Source organism: Phacochoerus africanus, chromosome 1 (genome assembly GCF_016906955.1).
Source record: "Phacochoerus africanus isolate WHEZ1 chromosome 1, ROS_Pafr_v1, whole genome shotgun sequence".
In the NCBI taxonomy this organism is placed as follows: Eukaryota; Metazoa; Chordata; class Mammalia; order Artiodactyla; family Suidae; genus Phacochoerus; species Phacochoerus africanus.
In genome coordinates, this window is record NC_062544.1 from 115,206,898 (window position 1) to 115,224,896 (window position 17,999).

The 17,999-nt window shown below is 53.7% G+C and overlaps 1 protein-coding gene across 2 annotated transcripts; it reads left to right on the forward strand.

Annotated features, from left to right (window-relative positions):
* Positions 1-2,033: 2,033 nt before the first annotated feature.
* Positions 2,034-15,757, forward strand: ITIH3 (inter-alpha-trypsin inhibitor heavy chain 3). Of its 2 annotated transcripts, XM_047776626.1 has the most exons (22): positions 2,034-2,202; positions 2,849-2,869; positions 3,813-3,979; positions 4,068-4,172; positions 4,423-4,585; positions 5,121-5,234; positions 6,203-6,328; positions 6,637-6,753; positions 6,974-7,142; positions 7,969-8,094; positions 8,355-8,536; positions 9,759-9,944; positions 10,109-10,248; positions 10,940-11,094; positions 11,678-11,692; positions 12,722-12,745; positions 12,974-13,009; positions 13,131-13,244; positions 13,685-13,889; positions 14,580-14,752; positions 14,928-15,039; positions 15,514-15,757. In XM_047776626.1, exons 1-22 carry the CDS (start codon positions 2,110-2,112, stop codon positions 15,641-15,643), a joined length of 2,673 nt encoding a protein of 890 aa, XP_047632582.1. In that variant the 5' UTR covers positions 2,034-2,109; the 3' UTR covers positions 15,644-15,757. The 2 variants fall into 2 exon arrangements, with proteins under 2 accessions (XP_047632582.1, XP_047632591.1); XM_047776635.1 differs by lacking the exons at positions 2,034-2,202; positions 2,849-2,869 and adding an exon at positions 3,580-3,625.
* The last annotated feature ends 2,242 nt before the right edge of the window (positions 15,758-17,999 follow it).

Genomic DNA, 17,999 nt, shown 5'->3' on the forward strand with positions numbered 1-17,999 from the left:
GGCTTGGGAACTTCCACATGCTGAGGGTGCAGGCAAAAAACAAAACAGATCAAAAAGAAAAGCAAGCCAAAGCTGGATCACAGGACTTGGGGTTTGTCCTTTCTAAGGTGCTGTGAGACTCACAGAGGGTAATGAGCAAGGCGTCAGCCATGGTGATCCATCCAAGCCTTAGGGTGACAAGTTTGGTTTTGTGCCCTGGCTGCTTTGGGAAGGAGGCGGCTGTGATCCAGGAGGCTAGACCAGCGGCCATGTCAGTAGTGCAGCAACGATGCTGAGATGCTTTATTTAATTTATTTATTTTTCTTTTTTATGGTTGGATCTGCAGCATATGGAAGTTCCCAGGCTAGGAGTCAAAGTGGAGCTGGAGCTGCTGGCCTGCACCACAGCCACAGCAATGCCAGATCTGAGCTACATCTGCAACCTACACGGCAGCTTGTGGCAATGCTGGGTCCTTAACCCACTAAGTGGGGCCAGGGATTGAACCCGCATCCTCATAGATACTAGTCAGGTTCTTAACCCACTGAGCCACAACAGGAACTCCCACCATTTGCTTTGTTTTTTATTTTTATTTTTTTATTTTTAGGGCCTTACCCACAGCATATGGAGGTTCCCAGGCTAGGGGTTGAATTGGAGCTGTAGTCACTAACCTATATCACAGCTCACAGCAATGCCAGATCTTTAACTGAGCGAGGCCAGGGATCGAACTTGTATCATGGATGCTAGTCAGATTTGTTTCCGCTAAGCCACGATGGGAGCTCCCCACCATTTGCTTTATTTTTTCTCTGTCTCTTTTTAAATTATTATTAAAGTACAATTGATTTACAACATTTTGTCAAGTTCTGTTCTACAACAAAGTGACCCAATCACACATATTTCTCATTGCTGTACAGTAGGATCACATTGCCCACCCGTTCCAGGTATAACAGTTTGCATCCCCAAAACCCCCAAAATGCCCATTCCTCCCACTCCCTCCCCTTTCCCCCTCAGAACCCCAAGTCTCTTCTTGGCAATGCTCTGTTTCTGTTTTTTGTTTGTTTGTTATTTTTAGATAGGAGCATCTGTTCCATGTTTTAGATTCCACAAATAAGTGATATCATATGGTATTTGTCTTTTTCTTTCTGGCTTACTTAGTATGAGAATCTATAGCTCCATCCAGGTTGCCACAAATGGCATTAGTTTGTCTTTCTTATGGCTGAGTAATAGTCCACTGAATATATGTACCACTTCTTAATTCATTCATCTGCCAGTGGACATTTAGGTTGTTTCCATGTCTTGGCTATCGTGAATAGTGCTGCAATGAACATAGGGGTGCGTGTATCTTTTTCAATGAAAGTTTTGTCTGGATATATGCCCAGCAATAGAATTGCTGGATCATATGGTAGCTCTATATTTAGCTTCCTAAGGTACCTCCATACTCTTTTCCATAGTGGTTGTACAAATTTATATCCCCACCAACAGTGGAGGAGAGTATCTTTTTCTCCACACCCTCTCCAGCATTTGTTATTTGTTGTCTCGTTAATGATGGCTATTCTGACTGGTATGAGGTAGTACCTCATTGTAGTTTTGATTTGCATTTCTCTAATAGTGATATTGAGCATTTTTTCATATGCCTGTTAGCCATCCCTATGTCTTCTGTGGGGAAATGCCTATGTAGGTCTTCTACCCATTTTTTAATTGGGTTATTTTTGTTGTTGTTGAGTTACATGAGTTGTTTGTATATTTTGGAGATGAGGCCCTTGTTTGCTGCATTGTTGGCAAAGATTTTCTCCATTCTGTGGATTGTCTTTTTGTTTTTTGTGGCTCTACCGCCCGTCACCACTGCCCCCATCCTAGGGAGTCTCGGGCACATTTGCCAACACACAGCTTCTGCTTTCCCAGGGGCCTCCATGTCCCGCAGCCACCAGGAGTGAAGTCTCAACACTGCTGACAATTCCCAGCAGGCTGCTTTGGTACAGGCAGATCCAGACCCGTTACTCCACCCACACTCAGCTTCCCGGGGGAGCCACTCACCTCCCACTCCTCCCATCTGTTCTATAGGTCAATGACCCCACTTGGAAAACACCAGGATTGCTCATATAAGGACCACAGGCCAGACCAGTGTGCCTAGCCATGGCATCTGCTCGGTGGCCCTGCCTCATCTTGGCCCTGCTCTCCAGCTTGGCAGTCTCTGGCTTCCCAAGGAGCCCCTCCCGGCAGCTTGGGGTAAGTCTGCCCCCTCTTAACCATCTGGACCTGTCACAGGGGCAGAGGCTCCACACTGGGTGGTCCTCTACAGAGGGTGAGGAGGCAGAGGCTGGGAGTGAGCTGCAGGGGAAAAGACTGGGGCCGGGGGAATCTGACCTCCAGACCCGCTGCTAATCCTGGACAAGTCTCTTACCTCTCCTGGGCCTCTGTTTCCCTCCGTGTCAAATGGGTGATACATCATGAATGGCTCAGCTCACCGAGAGGCTGTGAAGGTCCACATCTGAGACAAGAGCGGAGGGCCCCTCTAGGAAGGGCCGAGCTGAGCCATGTGGGGTGCAGTCGTGGTGGGGTCTGGGAGAGGCTTCACTGGCCTGGGGCCTAGGGAAAGGCAGGGTGAGTGGGGTATATGGGCAGAGGGAACACTCTGGCTTTGGTTCTCCCTCCCTGCTCCCCTGGGTGAACTTCCTCTGTGGATCTCAGTTTCCCCATCTACTCAGAGCCCTTCCTACCTGACATGTGGCTCTGGGTAGGTTGTATGTCCAGAGGCCCCTCGGGGTGTGTGTGGAGTGGTCCTGATGAACCCTGGCCTCAGCCCAGAGCCTGTTCCCAGGCCATGGTAGCCTTGGCCTTGGCCTGACCCCTGTGTTTGTCTTTGTTTTTGCAGAAACGAAGCCTCCCGGGAGCGGTGAGAAATTTCATCAGGGATGGGGCAGGATAGGACAGGACAGAGCTGGTTGCCCAATAGCAGAAGGGGTGGGCCATGATGGCTTATGGCCCCCTGCCCTGGCAGACCCCCGTGAGACTCCAGAGCCCTGGGAAAGAGCACCACAGAACCATGCTCCTCAGACTGGCCGATGCAGCACAGGAACACCCTTCCGTGAATCTTTCCTCCCACAGACACTTACTGAGCACTTGCCAGGCTCTGTGCACAGGGCAGGGGACACACAGTGAATGGCCCTGTCCCACCTTCACAAAGCATCTCTATATCCTCCTGCCTGGAGGAGCCCAGAGCCATGGGGAAGACGGTTCTGAGGGTGGTAGGGAGCACGGGAGTGCTGCAGGTGGGAGAAGGACAGGGTCAGATTTGGGTTTTTATACCATCTCACTGGCTACAGCTGCATGTAAATAGGTTATAGAGCTAAGGAAGGCAGAACGACCATCAGAGCAGTGTTGGCAGAGTTCCTGTTGTGGTTCAGTGGATTAAGAACCTGACTAGAATCCATGAGGATGCAGGTTCAATTCCTGGCCTTGCTCAGTGGATTAATTATCCGGCATTGCCGCAAGTTGCAGCATAGTCACAGATGTGGCTCAGATCACATGGTGCTTTGGCTGTGGCATGGGCTGGCAGTTGCAGTTCCAGTTCGACCTCTAGCCTGGGAACTTCCATATGCTGCAAGTATAGCCCTTAAAAACAGAAGAGTACAGCGGTGGCCAAGCAAAGGTGGGGACCAAGGATGCTGCCCAGGCTTCTGACATGGGAGACTGGAAGACTGAAGGAGCCACTTACCATGTAGATTTTGGAGCCCACAAAGAGGAGCTTGAAGGGAAATGGTCTGGAGGAAGACATGGTTTCCGGGGGCCGCAGGCTGGCTGCTTACCACCCGCTGATCTCCGTCCCTCTCCCTCAGGTGGTCAATGGCATTGAGGTCTACAGCACCAAGGTCAGCTGCAAGGTGACCTCCCGCTTTGCTCACAATGTTGTTACCACCAGAGCCGTCAACCATGCCGACATGGCCAAGGAGGTTTCTTTCGATGTGGAGCTGCCCAAGACAGCCTTCATCACCAACTTCACCTTGTGGGTGTCACCACAACTGCTGGCTCTGGGTTCAGGAGGGGAGTCGGCCCAACATGAGCTCCCCCGCCCCAACTCTCTGTCCCTGCAGGACCATCGACGGCGTGACCTACCCTGGGAATGTCAAGGAGAAAGAAGTTGCCAAGAAGCAGTATGAAAAGGCCGTGTCCCAGGGCAAGACAGCTGGCTTGGTCAAGTAAGTGTGGACTCCCAGGCCTTGGGGAGAACATCGGAGCTGCGAAGGGCCCTCAGAGACACAAACAAAAAAAGGGCAGCTATTATTATTTTATAATGTCCTAATTCTTACATTATCCCATTTTGATGTTGAGACAACTAAGGCTCGGAGTGGGAGGGTCCTCCACAAGGGGAAGGGACTTGAACCAAGGCCCAGGAAGGGTGGGCTCGTGCAGCCTGCAGGGCAGGCATTGTCTTGTACTGCTCTTCAGGGCCTCTGGGAGGAAGCTGGAGAAATTCACCGTCTCAGTCAATGTGGCTGCAGGCAGTAAGGTTACCTTTGAGCTAACCTATGAGGAGCTGCTGAAGAGGCACAAGGGCAAGTATGAGATGTATCTCAAGGTCCAGCCCAAGCAACTGGTCAAGCACTTTGAGGTAATCAGCTGCACTCCTGCAGCCCCTGCTAAAACTGCTAGGGGCGGGGTGCCGGGAAGCGCCCACGACAGGGTCCTGAAGGAAGAAGCCCAGGCCCCACCACTTGGCCGAGGAGGCTTGGGGGAATTACAGTGGTTCTGGCCACAGTACCTGGGCCGAGACATGGAGGCTGGGCACCTGGCAGACCCAGATTGGGTGCTGGGCCCTTGGGGTAACATCACGGTGTCTCTGTAATGCTTGTAACTGGCTACACAGGCATTTAACCTACATTAGAGTTGAAAGGCAAAGGAAATGCTTTAGTGGGCAAATTTGAGGTAGCTTATTGCAGAAAGGGGAAGAGGTTTGGGGTCAGAGCGCCTATCTACAAGCCATTGTGGCCATTTTCTTGGTGGAAGACAGAAAACTTGGCCATCACAGAGCTGTCCCAGAGGCCGGTTCCTGCACCATCACTGCCTCATCTCCTTGCCCTTGTTTTCCTGGAGGCTGGGCTCTGTACTATCACCGAGTGACACTTCCTTACCTTTGGTCATTGCAGATCACAGCAGACATCTTCGAGCCCCAGGGCATCAGCACACTGGATGCTGAAGCTTCATTCATCACCAATGACCTCCTGGGCAGCGCCCTCACCAAGTCCTTCTCAGGCAAAAAGGTTGTGTAGATTCCTCGCAGGCCTGGAGGGCAGGGGCAGGAACACCCACCCTGGCAGGTCGAATCTGAATCTGTGGGTTTGGCTGATGCGAGAGTGTATGTGTGTGTCGAGGGTGGGGGGTTAAGTGTACAACCACTACCCTTCTCCCAGGCCGCCTGGTCAGGAGTGAGGGTGCTGGAGGCAGGGGGCTGCTTGCTGCTGCTGATCTACCAGAGGACTTGGGGTGTCAACAACACTGCCGGGACAGGGACACCATTTCTAACGGCTGGGCCCATTCTACTTTGGAAGCAGGCCGGGGAGGCTACAGTCCCTGTTTTATAGAGAAGGCGACAGAGGCCAGAAGGAGTCTTTTAGATCTGACTCAACATGAGGGGTGAAGGAAGAAAGGGAACTTTATTCTTGATGCTGGTGCTTGGCTCTAGTCCCCAAGGTCCCCAGCGATTCCAGAGGCCTTGCTGACTGTGGGCAGTGGACGGACGAGTAAATGTTTACATGAACAGCAGACCTCAGTCAGAACTCCCAGTGTGAGGCACACACTCAGAGGGCTGCCGGCTTCTGCAGGCGCTGCCCCTGCCCAGGGGCTCCTTGCCTACCCCCTGCTCTGCCTCTTTCCCCTTCCTCTTAGCAACGACACACACCACACCACCCAACCTGAAGTTCCTTTTCATGCTGCACATCTCCCTTACCTAAGTGGCTTCCCAGTGCAGGCTAAGCTAAGGGACTGTGAGCAGGGAGTGAAAGGCTGACTCAGACAAGGTGCCTGTCCTCCAAGGAGCTCCTGGTCTCCGAGAGGGAGAGAGGTGCTCAGAAAGGCCAGAGCACCCCAGATGGCAGCAGGACTGCCTAGGCACCCACTTCTGGGCTCCTCCCGATGAGGGGGTCTTGCTCCTGAGGGCAGCCCCAGGCTGAGATCTGCAGAAGGCAGGCCCTGGCCAAGCTGAGCAAGGTCCTCCATCATCCTCCCTCAGGGCCATGTGTCCTTCAAACCCAGCTTGGACCAGCAGCGCTCATGCCCCACCTGTACAGACTCCCTTCTCAAAGGAGATTTCATCATCACCTATGATGTGAACAGAGAGTCTCCAGCCAACGTGCAGGTGGGTACCCACCAACTTGCTAGGCAGTGCAGGTTGATACCCCACGACAGTGAGGTGAGGGCTGATACAGGGAGGGGTTACAGCTGCTTCTAGGGTGAGATCCTTAATCCTCAGCCCAAGGACAAGTTTCCTGCCAGGCATGCGGAGGCCAGGCAGACCAGAGCCTTTGTGTGGTGCCCCCTGAGTGGGGAGGCGGGGAGGACATCTTTACTTTGGGGCTGATTAATGTCCAGCTTCTATTTGCAAGGGTGGCCAACGTGAGGTTGCTGAAGAGCCCCTGGCCTCCAGTCTCTCTCTCCCCTTTCCAGATAGTCAATGGCTACTTTGTGCATTTCTTTGCACCTCAAGGCCTTCCTGTGGTGCCCAAGAATGTGGTCTTTGTGATTGACGTCAGTGGCTCCATGTACGGTCGGAAAATGGAGCAGGTACTCTCCTTGGTGCAAGGGGGGTAATAGGTGAGAAAGACAGGTGGGTTTGTTTTTTTTTAATGGACAAAGTTGATATTTCCAGTGAAAGAGGAGGAAGGGGCACCAAATTTTAAAAAGGCATCAGGCTTCTCCCCCTTTTGGTGCAGATGGCACAGCCCCCACCACCAGCCTGGGCTGGGAAGACATCTTCCTGTCTGCTTGTCTTTCTCTTTCCCAGACGAAGGATGCCCTCCTCAAAATTCTGGATGATATAAAGGAGGATGACTACCTGAATTTCGTCCTATTCAGTGGAGATGTGACCACTTGGAAAGACAGTTTGGTTCAAGCCACTCCTGAGAACATCCAAAAGGCCAGGGAATTTGTGAGGAATATTCGTGATCAAGGAAGTAAGAACAGAGGGGAGGGGGCCACATCTCCGTGCTCTTCTGCCTGGGCGGCCTGTTTCCCTCTTGCCCTGGGGCACAGACTGCTGGTCTGCAGACACAGCCTGGGGTAGAGGTGGGAGGGGGAGGCCTCTATTGGGGTGTCTTCTCTGTGGTCTAGGGAAACCCATTCTTTTTGTTTCTAACCTGTGATCCTGGTGCCCCACAAGTCTGAGCAAGATAACACCACAGAGAACCCTTATTGGGGCAGTGGTGTATGAAAGATGACAAGGGACGCATATATTGCTCTTCTCTGCTCCCAGTGAGAGGGGCTGAAAGCCTGTCTGTTTTCCAAATTGCTCTTAACAATCACCAACCATGTGCTTCTATCCTTTCGGTAGCCCTGAGAGGCTGGTCCTTTGACTCATTTGAAAGACTGAGTCAGGAGTTCCCATGAGGATGTGGGTCTGACCGCTGGCCTTGCTCAGTGGGTTAAGCATCTGGCATTGCCGTGAGCTGTGGCATAGGTCACAGATGCGGCTCAGATCCTGAGTCGGTGTGGCTGTGGTGTAGGCCGGCAGCTACAGCTCTGATTTGACTCCTAGCCTGGGAACCTGTATGTGCCACAAATGCGGCCCTAAAAAGACCAAAAAAAAAAAAAAAAAAGAAAGACAGACTGAGTCATTCATTCATCCCTCACTGAGTTAGGCAGTCGATACTCACCGAGAACCACCACGTACCGGTGGGCAGGGTCCTTGGGCACAGGAGCAGGGCCTGCTGTCCTCTTCTACCCTGCACGCCGAGGATGCACTCCCACAGTGCCGTCTGTCTGTCTGTGTGCGTGTGCCAGTGACCAACATCAATGACGGGCTGCTGACGGGCATCAGCATGCTGAACAAGGCCCGGGAGGAGCACAAAGTCCCAGAGAGGAGCACCTCCATCATCATCATGTTGACCGATGGGGACGCCAACATGGGTGAGGCAGCGGCTGTGGCTCCCGGCTCTGGGTGCAGCAAGCTCTTGGGCAGTTCTCCACAGGGCCCCCCATGGTCTGTGAGCCCCTCAACAGCATGGCCCCGCCTCCCCTGCCGGGGGTCCCCACACCTCTGTCCTGACCAGCTGGCGGCCGTGACTCCACCAGCTCCACACATACAGGAGTCAGATCTCTCCACACAGAGCTGGTCCAGACAGTTGCCACGGCTGTGGCTGTCGTGTGAACCTCTCCTTCTCCTGCAGGTGTAAGCAAACCTGAAAAAATCCAAGAGAATGTGCGGAATGCCATTGGGGGCAAATTCCCCTTGTATAACTTGGGCTTTGGCAACAATCTGAATTATAACTTCCTGGAGACTATGGCCCTGGAGAACCACGGGCTTGCCCGGCGCATTTATGAGGATTCCGATGCCAATTTGCAGTTGCAGGTAGGCCTTGTCTTGCACACCTCTGGGAGTGGGGAGCTTACTACTTCTTTAGGCAGCTGTTCCACTGGGTGACAGTATCAGTTATGAAAGAGAACTTCCCCTTGGGTTGAAATCTACATGTTTGCCTCCTACCAATCAGTAGTGGTTCTGATTTTGTTCATGGGCTACACAGAACAGATCTGTTTCCTCCCTAGGGCTGTGAGATCAAACACAAGGTACCCAGTTATATAGGAATTTCTCATATTTGGTGAATGATTCTTTAGTAAGCATGCTCCAAATACTGCATTGGACACTGATTAGTTTGCTAGTGCTGCCTTAACAAATTACCATAAAGTAGTATCTTATACAACAAAAATGTGTCATCTCGCAGTTCTGGAGACCGGAAGTCCAAAATCAAGGTGTCGGTAGGGTTGGCTCCTTCTGAGAGCTATGGGGCGGGGGGGATCTTGTCAAGGCCCCTCTCCTTGGCCTGTAGATGGCCATTTTCCCCCTATGTCTTCACATCATCTTCCCTGTGTGCATGTCTGCCTTTGGGTTCAAATATCCCCTTTTCATAAGGACACCAATCATACCAGATTGGAGTTCATTCCAAAGACATCATTTTAACTGGATTACCTCTGTAAAGACCCTTTCCCCAAATAACGTCATTGTCTGAGGTCCTGTGGGTAAAGATTTTAACCTATGTATTTCTGGGGTACATAATTCATCCCATAATAGACATACTTATACTCAAAAGTGACTTTCCGCTTACCTGACATTCAAATTTCACTCACTTCCTATCTTTTCATTTGCTAAGTCTGGCAACTCTGCTCCTGCCACTTTTCTGCTTCTGCAGTGGGCTCCCCAGGGCCTCCCTCCCATCAGTCTCTGGGTGCTCTCACCCCCCACATCACCTTCTCTAGTTGGCCTCTCCACCCTTCCCTTTCTCCTTACGTTCATTCTGACAAACATTTCTTGAGTCTTTTCTATGCACCAGGAACTCTGGCCTTTCCTTTTCTATTCTTTCCAGTATCTACCTGGAGGGGTCAGGAAGGGCTCCCCCAAACTGAAGGGTACAGTCAGGGCTATATGGAAGTGAAGATCAGGAGCCAGGACTGACCCAGCTTGGGGCCCTCAACAACCTCAACAACCTGCAGGGGCGCCAGTGGGTGCCTGTCCACCCCATGCTCTCCCTGCCCACCCTGGTGGCCTGAGATGACCAGGTGCCATATTCGGACTCCAGGGCTTCTATGAGGAGGTGGCCAACCCGCTGTTGACGAGTGTGGAGGTGGGGTACCCTGAGAATGCCATCCAGGACCTCACCCAGAACACTTACCAGCACTTTTACGATGGCTCTGAGATTGTGGTGGCTGGGCGCCTGGCAGATGAGGACATGAACAGCTTTAAGGCGGATGTGAAGGGCCACGGGGTAAGCTGGGCCAAGCCTGGTTGTGTGTTGGGGATGGGGGAGCCTCACCGATGGAGATCTAGCTTTCTTGCTACTGGCTCAGCAGTCGCAAGCCCCCAAGGCAGGCCCGGCCAGCTCCAGGCCTCTGCCCTCCAGCCTCTCACCTCCTCAAACCCCTGCCCCAGGCCATCAACGACCTGACCTTCACTGAGGAGGTGGACATGAAGGAGATGGAAGAGGCCCTGAAGGAGCGGGACTACATTTTTGGGAACTACATCGAACGGCTCTGGGCCTACCTCACCATTGAGCAGCTGCTGGAGAAACGGTGACCCTGGCCCACCACTCACATAGCCAGGCCCTGCACCTGGCCCTGGGCACTGCCCCCGTACCTACCTGTGCCCACCGCTGGGCTGGCTGTGCTCTGGGGGAGCCCAAGAGGAGGAAACTCAGTCACACTCCGGGATGTGAACCTTCACGCCCACTCCCAGCTGCCCATGGAGGGCACCGTGGAGCAGTGCCAGCCTGTTATCTGGGGCTTGAGCGGCAGCTTGAAAGCACCTCGACAGCAGTGCTGGGCCTCAGCATTCTGTTCCCTGAACCCAGCATGGGCCTGTAGAAATGGTAGAGGCCAGACAACTAAAGGCTGAGACCCTAGCCCTCAGTCCCAGAGGGCAGAGCTTGGGCCCAGGCGAGAAGGCCAGAGCAGCCTTCTTTTAGGTGGGAATGGCCTGGAGAGCCCTTGGCACAGGGCCGGCCATGCGTGGAGTGCTCAGCACACAGACACTATCGTGACTGGCTGTCGTAGTGGCCATTTCAAGCCCCTTATATTTTACAGGTGGGGAAATTGAGGCCCAGAGAGGAAAAAGAGCCAGTCTGTCTGTCCCAGGGAGCTGGTGAACCAGTTTTTTTTTTTCTTTTTTTCTAAGTGCTAGTGTGTTCCATCCTGGGGGGACTGACCTTGGGAGAGATGGAGGGGCGGGGTCCTGGGCTGACCCTCTACCCACCCCTCCCCACAGCAAGAATGCCCAAGGCAAGGAGAAGGAGAAACTCACGGCCCAGGCCCTAGACCTGTCCCTCAAGTACCACTTTGTGACTCCGCTGACCTCCATGGTGGTGACCAAGCCCGAGGACAATGAGAACCAGACAGCCATTGCTGACAAGCCCGGGGAAGGTGGGCATGGAGGGCGGGGGCCAGAACTCACTGGCCTTCTTCCCAGCCCTGGCCCTTGGGTGCCCTGAAGAGAATGGGGCAGGTTGAGGAGGCCAGACCTGCTAAGAAAGAGGGAAGCTAAAGAAAACTGGCCAAGGGATGGGGAGGGTGTTTGGAGGAAGTAAAGCCAGTAGTGTGCACAGAGGGGTGTGGGTAGAATAGGAGCTCCTTAGAAGTCCTGAACTTAGGCTGCAGCATGGAAGGGTTCAGTTAGACAAGAAGAAACATTTCCAGCCTCAAAGTTAGGCCTGGAGCAGGTGCCTGGGGATTGTGAGAGGAAGGGGCCCTGAGAGCTGGAGTCTGGGCCAGACCTGCTCAATCAGACCCCAAGAGGGGACACCTGAGTGTTCCTGCAACTGGCCTGGGCAGTGTGGGGTTGGTACAGGGAGGCACGGGAGGTAAAGAGTTGGTCCTGCCCAGGCCTCTGCCTCCAGGAGCTCATGGTTCCTGTGTGACAGATGTGGCCTGGAGCTGGTGATTGCATTGGCCCAGACACCGGGAAATCTGTGGCTTCTAATGTGTTTCTTTTCTTCCTCCCTCTCAGAGCCTGTGGACGCAGGTGAGCTTTGGCCCGCAACTGGATGGGTTCCAGGAGGGAGACAAGACAGGACCAAGGAGGCCTTTCTAGGTGTACCAGGCTATACCCTTAGGGAGGATTCTCAGGAAACCTGTGCTCTGGTCTCAGTTCTGCTGCCAGCCCACAAGGGGCCTTGTGCTGGGCTCTGCCCCTCCCTGAGTCTCAGGGCTTTTGGTGGTTGACTGAGGGGGCTTCCCCTGCCCAAGGAGGGACATTTAGTATGAGAGCATTCTATGACCCGCAAAAATTAGCACCTGGATTAATTAACACTTTACTAATTCCCAAATCCCCTTATGGTTCCCATTTTACACCAAGGAAACTGAGGCACAGAGAGATTAAGTCTGTTTGCTTAAGGACTCAGTCAGCAGGTAGCCAAATGGGTACTTGGGCTAGACAGCCTGGTTCCAGTGCCCACGCTGCCATTCACAGCACTCTGTGCTTCTCGCATCCTGAAACTGGAACCTCACGCCCCAGAAGTGCACCACTACCAGGCAGGGCCTCTCAGCCCCTATCCCGCCTCTATCCATATGGGCTGCTCTAACTGAGCAGCACATGTGCACTGGGCCATGGCTCTGCCCTCCGAACAGCCCCATGAACTGCAGTCACTAGTGCTAGTGTGCGTGTGGATAGGTGTTTTACTACCAAGGACAGCAGACAGTGGTGAGTCTCATCTGACAGCTCATTCCTTGGGGAGGGAGGGGAGTTCAGAGGTGGGGGGTAATGTCTGCTGTGAGCACTGCTCCTGATAGAGAAGCTGACCACCTAATGGCTTGCATTTTAGTGCCACAGAAGTGCTGTGCCCCTGCCATTAATATTATACCCGGATTACCGCCAGCCCTAGAAAGGATTTTCCTGGGCATACCCCCATTTCTAAAGCCTAAACTTAGAGGGGTCATATCTTCCTCCTCCTTGTCGGCACTGGGGCCCCACTGGGGACCAGCAGCCCCAAGAGAGGCAGAAGGTGTGAAGCTGGGGGGAGGGCTCATGACTGTCCTTTGCTTCTTTTTCCAGTGACCCCCTCCACGGCTTACCTGAGTGAGTATGCGCTGGCTGCCACAGACCGTGGCCGTGCACTCTCCCCCTGTGGAGTTTCTCCTGAATCAGTTTTCAGGACAGGCAGATGGTTGGGGGTTCCTGAAAAAATGAGGGAGGGAGGAGGTTTAAGAGCATTACAGAGCAGTGAAGCAAATTCTGGGTGGTGGTCCTGGTGCCTCTCCTAGGCCTGCTTGTTTATCTCAGCCCTCTCTCCCTTTGCGCCCACAGCCAGCTACCAGCCTCCTGTGACACCCTACTACTATGGTGAGTTCCCCAGCACCTCCTGTCTGTGTAGGAGTCCATCCCACAGGGGCCAGGAGGCGAGGCGAGGCCCCTGGAACAGTGAGAGACCCAAGGAGCCAGCCCCTTCTCTGTGTGCCCTCAGTGGATGGAGACCCCCACTTCATCATCCAAGTTCCAGAGAAGGATGATGCCATCTGCTTCAACATCGATGAAGACCCAGGCACAGTGCTGCGCCTCATTCAGGACCCCGTCACAGGTGGGGGCTCTTCCCAAGAAGGCCTGGAGCCCCCCAGAGTAGGCAATAGACCACTGTGCCCATAATGCACCCTTATTTAGAAGCAGATTACATCCTGCAGGGGGCTGTTCTGAGCCACAGGCTCACCAAGTCCCCCATTGGCCAGTGGTGTTGGGGAGATGGTTAGAATTAAGGGCAGCCTATGTCTGTGGAATAGTTTTTCTCTGGACAATACTCCCTGGCCCAGGCAAGGGGCAGATCCACGATGTGGGTCCTTAGCTGTCAGTATGACCCCATATGTCTAGGAATGGGTAGGGTTGGCCCTGAGGTCCTGGTCTCTCCTCGGGGCCCACACTCTGCTACCCCTTAGTAGGTCTGGCTGAAGGGGAAGATGCATCCCTAAAGGCCAGCCTGGACTCAGAAGTTCTTTCTGGTCTCTTGCTGCCCTGTCTCTCTGGCAGGCCTCACAGTTAATGGGCAGATCATTGGTGAGAAGAGAAGCAGCCAGGACTCTCAACCCAGAAAGACCTACTTTGGCAAACTGGGCATTGCCAATGCTCAGCTGGACTTCCGGATTGAGGTGACACCAGAGAGGATCACCCTGTGGAATGGGGCTGCACAGAGCACATTCAGCTGGCTGGACACAGTCATGGTGACCCAGGATGGGTAAAGTTCCCCTGCTGGGTCTCTGAGGAACACTATAACATGGGTCTAAGGAGGGATTAGAACAAATCCCAGGATGGAAGAACTAAGGGTCGCAAGAAAGACCAGTGGCCCTGGAGTTCAGTCCCTGCCCGAGGGGAGGGTGACCATGGTGGCCCCAACCAATCCCTTGGGCCCCCATCAGAGGCAGAATTGGTAGATGGACTGTTCATGGTACTGACCTTGAGAGAAGGGCTGTGTGGACAAAAGCACGAGGTGGACTCAGCAATCTGATAACAACAAGGATCCTCATGGTCTCTGGTTGAACTTGCTAGTTCTCAAACTCCTCTGCCTCTCATGCATCTTCAGATCACCCCGAGCTGGATGGGCAGGGCAGGAGTGTTAACTCCCACTGAGGTTCAGAGAGGGGCAGAACACGCCCAGTGTCACACAGGAAGCCAGTGGCCAATCTGGGCTCAATCCCTGGGTTCCAGACCTCCAGGACAGTCCCCTCTCCTGCTGACAGAGGAGCAGGGACCCATTCAATGGAGGGCATGGTCTACACTCATGAGGTGTCTTCCTTCGAACACCCCAGACGTAGTTCCTGGAGTCTGGGTGCTCTCAGATGTCAAGTCTCCTGCTGAGATAGCCTTGATTCCGATGGCTGGTGTCATGGTAGCTGGGCCTCACTGCTGACCTCCTCTCCTCTCCTAGGCTGTCTGTGATGATCAACAAGAAGAAGAACATGGTGGTCTCCTTTGGAGATGGAGCTACCTTTGTGGTTGTCCTCCACCAGGTGTGGAAGAAACAGCCCAACCACCATGACTTCCTGGGCTTCTATGTGGTGGACAGTCACCGGATGTCAACACAGACACATGGGCTTCTGGGTATGACATGTCAAGCTTCAGATTGTTTAGGCCACATAGAGGAAGGGAACAGCCATGTGAAGGGCCATCCTAGTCACCCTGGACCCAACACCCCACACCCTATTCAGCCATTTCACAATCCTAGAAGCACCTATGGTGATGGCAGGGCTGACAGTGTAAATGTTTTTCTTCCTAGGACAATTCTTCCACCCGTTTGACTTTAAAGTGTCTGACATCCACCCAGGCTCTGACCCCACAAAGCCAGATGCCACAATGGTGGTGAAGAATCATCGGCTGACAGTCACCAGGTGAGGGGACCCCTCTGCCATCTTCATCCTGCCCTGTAATGAGACAGGAGAAAAGAGCCCGCTCTGCCCATACGATCAGCCCAGCTGGCTCTTTTTTGTTTGTTTTTGTTTTGCTTTGTTGGTTTTTGGCTGCACCTGCAGAAGTTCCCTGGGCCAGGGATTATACCACACCACAGTTGCAACCTATGCCACAACTGCAGCAACACAGGTTCCTTAACCCGCTGTGCCACAGGGGATTTCCTCAGCTGCCCCTTTTCTTCTGTAGGGTACATTTGTTTCCCTCTGGGCCCTTGGCCCCCTCTAACCAGGAAAAAGCCGAATTTGGCCCCCTAAGGAGTAACCACATGACCTCATCATTGCAGGGTCTGGACTCCTAGAATTGGCTACTCCACACCCCTTTTCGACCTTAGGTCCATGAGGGCAGTAGCCATCTTGCCCAATCTGTGTATCACAGCATCTCTCTCCTTCCTCCAGGGGTTCCCAGAAAGACTACAGGAAGGATGCCAGCATTGGTGTGAAGGTTGCCTGCTGGTTTGTTCACGACAATGGGCAAGGGCTGATCGATGGCATCCACAGTGACTACATTGTCCCCGACCTGTTCTGAGTGGATCTGCCAGCTCCTGCTGAGACAGCTAGCCTAGCTTGCCTGGCATCTGGAACAGGGACACTGGGTGGGTCCTGAGGGAGGGAGGCGATAATAAAGGCCAAGGTGAAACTAGACTGCCATCAGCCCCTGCATGCTTCCATGAGCAGCACAAAGGAGGCGCTGGCTGCTTGGAAAGCAATTTCCTGGGCCTCTCTATTGATGCCACTGAAAGATGAAGCTGGTTGGGCTGGTATTACGAGGAGTCAAGCGTATGATGGTTGGGAAGGAAAAAAAAATCAAGAATTAACTCAGGAACAAAGGAGCTCTGAGCAGTTGGGAAGGACTGACTGCGTTTCAGAGCTCAGGAGGGTTAGAGGAAAAGACAGGGGTCACAGCTCATGAGCTCCCATCAGGACCTTCAGGCCTGAAGATCCTTCTGAGTCAGGAGCAGAGAGTGCTCCAGGGCAGACCCCAGCGTGCAGCTCACTGTGCATGCCATCCATCCCACCATCCTCTGATTGTCTGGCCATCCATCTGCACACTCACCTACCCTCCCCCTGCCACTAGCCATCCATTCATCAGGAAACACAGCATTCTGGGGCACACCACTTAGTAACCCTGTTCCTGTTGGCATGGTTGCCCAAGTTTGCCTTCAGATGGGCTAGGAACCTCTGGGATGCTCCAATCACCCCTCGTGATGACCACCTGCCCCACCCCGACAATAAGTCCTGGAAGGGGTGGGAGGCTGGACAGAGGTTTCTAGAGAAGGGGCTCTGAGAGCTCCAAGCCTGGACAGGCCTTCCCCATCTGGACAATTGCAATGCCCCTCCCTGGCCTTCCCCTTTCCAGAGAGCACTTGCTTGCAGAGCAGAATGATCATCATTCCCTGCCTGAAATCCTTTAAATGACATCCCCCCCCAGGACTCTTGGGACAAAGACAAAAGTCCTTCCCATGGCCTCTCCTGCTTCCTCAACTTCACACACCAGGTGCTTCCTCTCATTGTCTGGGTTCCAGACATATAAACTGCTTCCAGTTCTGCAAACATAATCCTTCCTTCCCAAGTCCTTCGCCTCTGCTGTTCTCTTTGCCTGCAGGGCTCAGGGCATGCTGGGTGGAGGGTGTCCCATTGAAGGAAGAACTGGGTGGCTTTGCTTGTGGCACAGGAAAACTGAAGGAGGTTGGAGTCAGGGTGGGAAGGGTCTCGAATGTCAGTGGGGGTGGGATGGGATCTGGCCGTGGGTCACCAGCAAGTTCTGCTACTTCCCGGTCCAGGGGTCCCTCTGCCTAAGCCAGGACAGGATTGCCCAGGACCCGTGTGGGCCTGGGGCCTGGAGAGGACACTGGGGAGGGCAGTCCAGGAGGAAACATCCATCACCAAAGGAGCCCCTCGGGCAGCTAGGTGAGGCTCCTGGTGGACTGGCGGCTGTTACAGCTCTAGGGAGAGGGCCATGCAAGGCGCAGCTCCCTACTGAACACAGCAGAGCTCAGGGACACCCTAAAGTGGGCTGACCCTGCCGCCCATTCAGTTCCACACTGGCTGAAGAGCCACGTAGCTCTAAAAGAATCATCTTGAGGTCAGTTTTCACATCTATGAAATGGGGAGAAGGATCCTGCTAGATGGAGTGTGTGAAGAGGTATCAGCATGGTGGTTTCTGGTCCTTCTGAGGCGCCTGTCTCTGTCCTGCTGCCCCAGCTAGCAGCCAAGCCCAGCGGGTTGGGAGAAAGGCAGGGGGACACCCCAGCCCCAATTCTGCCCCCTCTCCCAACAAGCAGTCAGGGAGGCCAGGCCCAGGCTAAGGGAGTCTCCAACCTCTCCCCAGGCTCACATCATCCTGGCCGTGCCTGGCCCTGCCTACAGCCTCTGATGGCTCCTGTGCTTTCAAGATAGAAGCCGAGCTCCATGGGGAGGCACATGCAACTGGTGTTGGCCTGGGCCTGCTTCCCTTCACCTTCCTGAACTCAGTGCAGTGTCCTGGCTCTAAGCCTGCTGTCCTTGTCCTCTTTTTCCATTGGGCTAACTTTATTCTGCAAAACTCAATTCCAACCCAATCCCAACCATGCCACTTTCAGGAAGCCTTCTTTGATAATCTCCAGGTTGGGCAAGATGTCTCCCTCTGGGCTCCTTACGGCACCCACCACTCTCTGGGTGGTGGCTGTCACAGTGGATGCTGCGTCTGTCATGGTGCCCAATGTTCATGCAGCACTCAGCATAGGGCCTGGCCCAAATAGGTGCTGGAAAGCACACAGTGAACCAAACAGGGAAGGGCATGGACCTACTTCTAATTGTTCACAGAGAACACATGCCCTTCGGTTGCTGGCTGGGCTGGAAAATCACCCATGACCCCTCGGTTGTGGCACAGGTACAGAGGTCAG

Excerpts from the sequence above, each read along its gene's own strand:
- ITIH3 (XM_047776626.1), top strand. The coding sequence starts at position 2,110 with ATGGCATCTGCTCGGTGGCCCTGCCTCATCTTGGCCCTGCTCTCCAGC. Across the intron at positions 10,249-10,939 it reads GAGCAGCTGCTGGAGAAACG|CAAGAATGCCCAAGGCAAGG; the intron begins GTGACCCTGGCC and ends CCCTCCCCACAG. Across the intron at positions 13,010-13,130 it reads TGTGACACCCTACTACTATG|TGGATGGAGACCCCCACTTC; the intron begins GTGAGTTCCCCA and ends GTGTGCCCTCAG.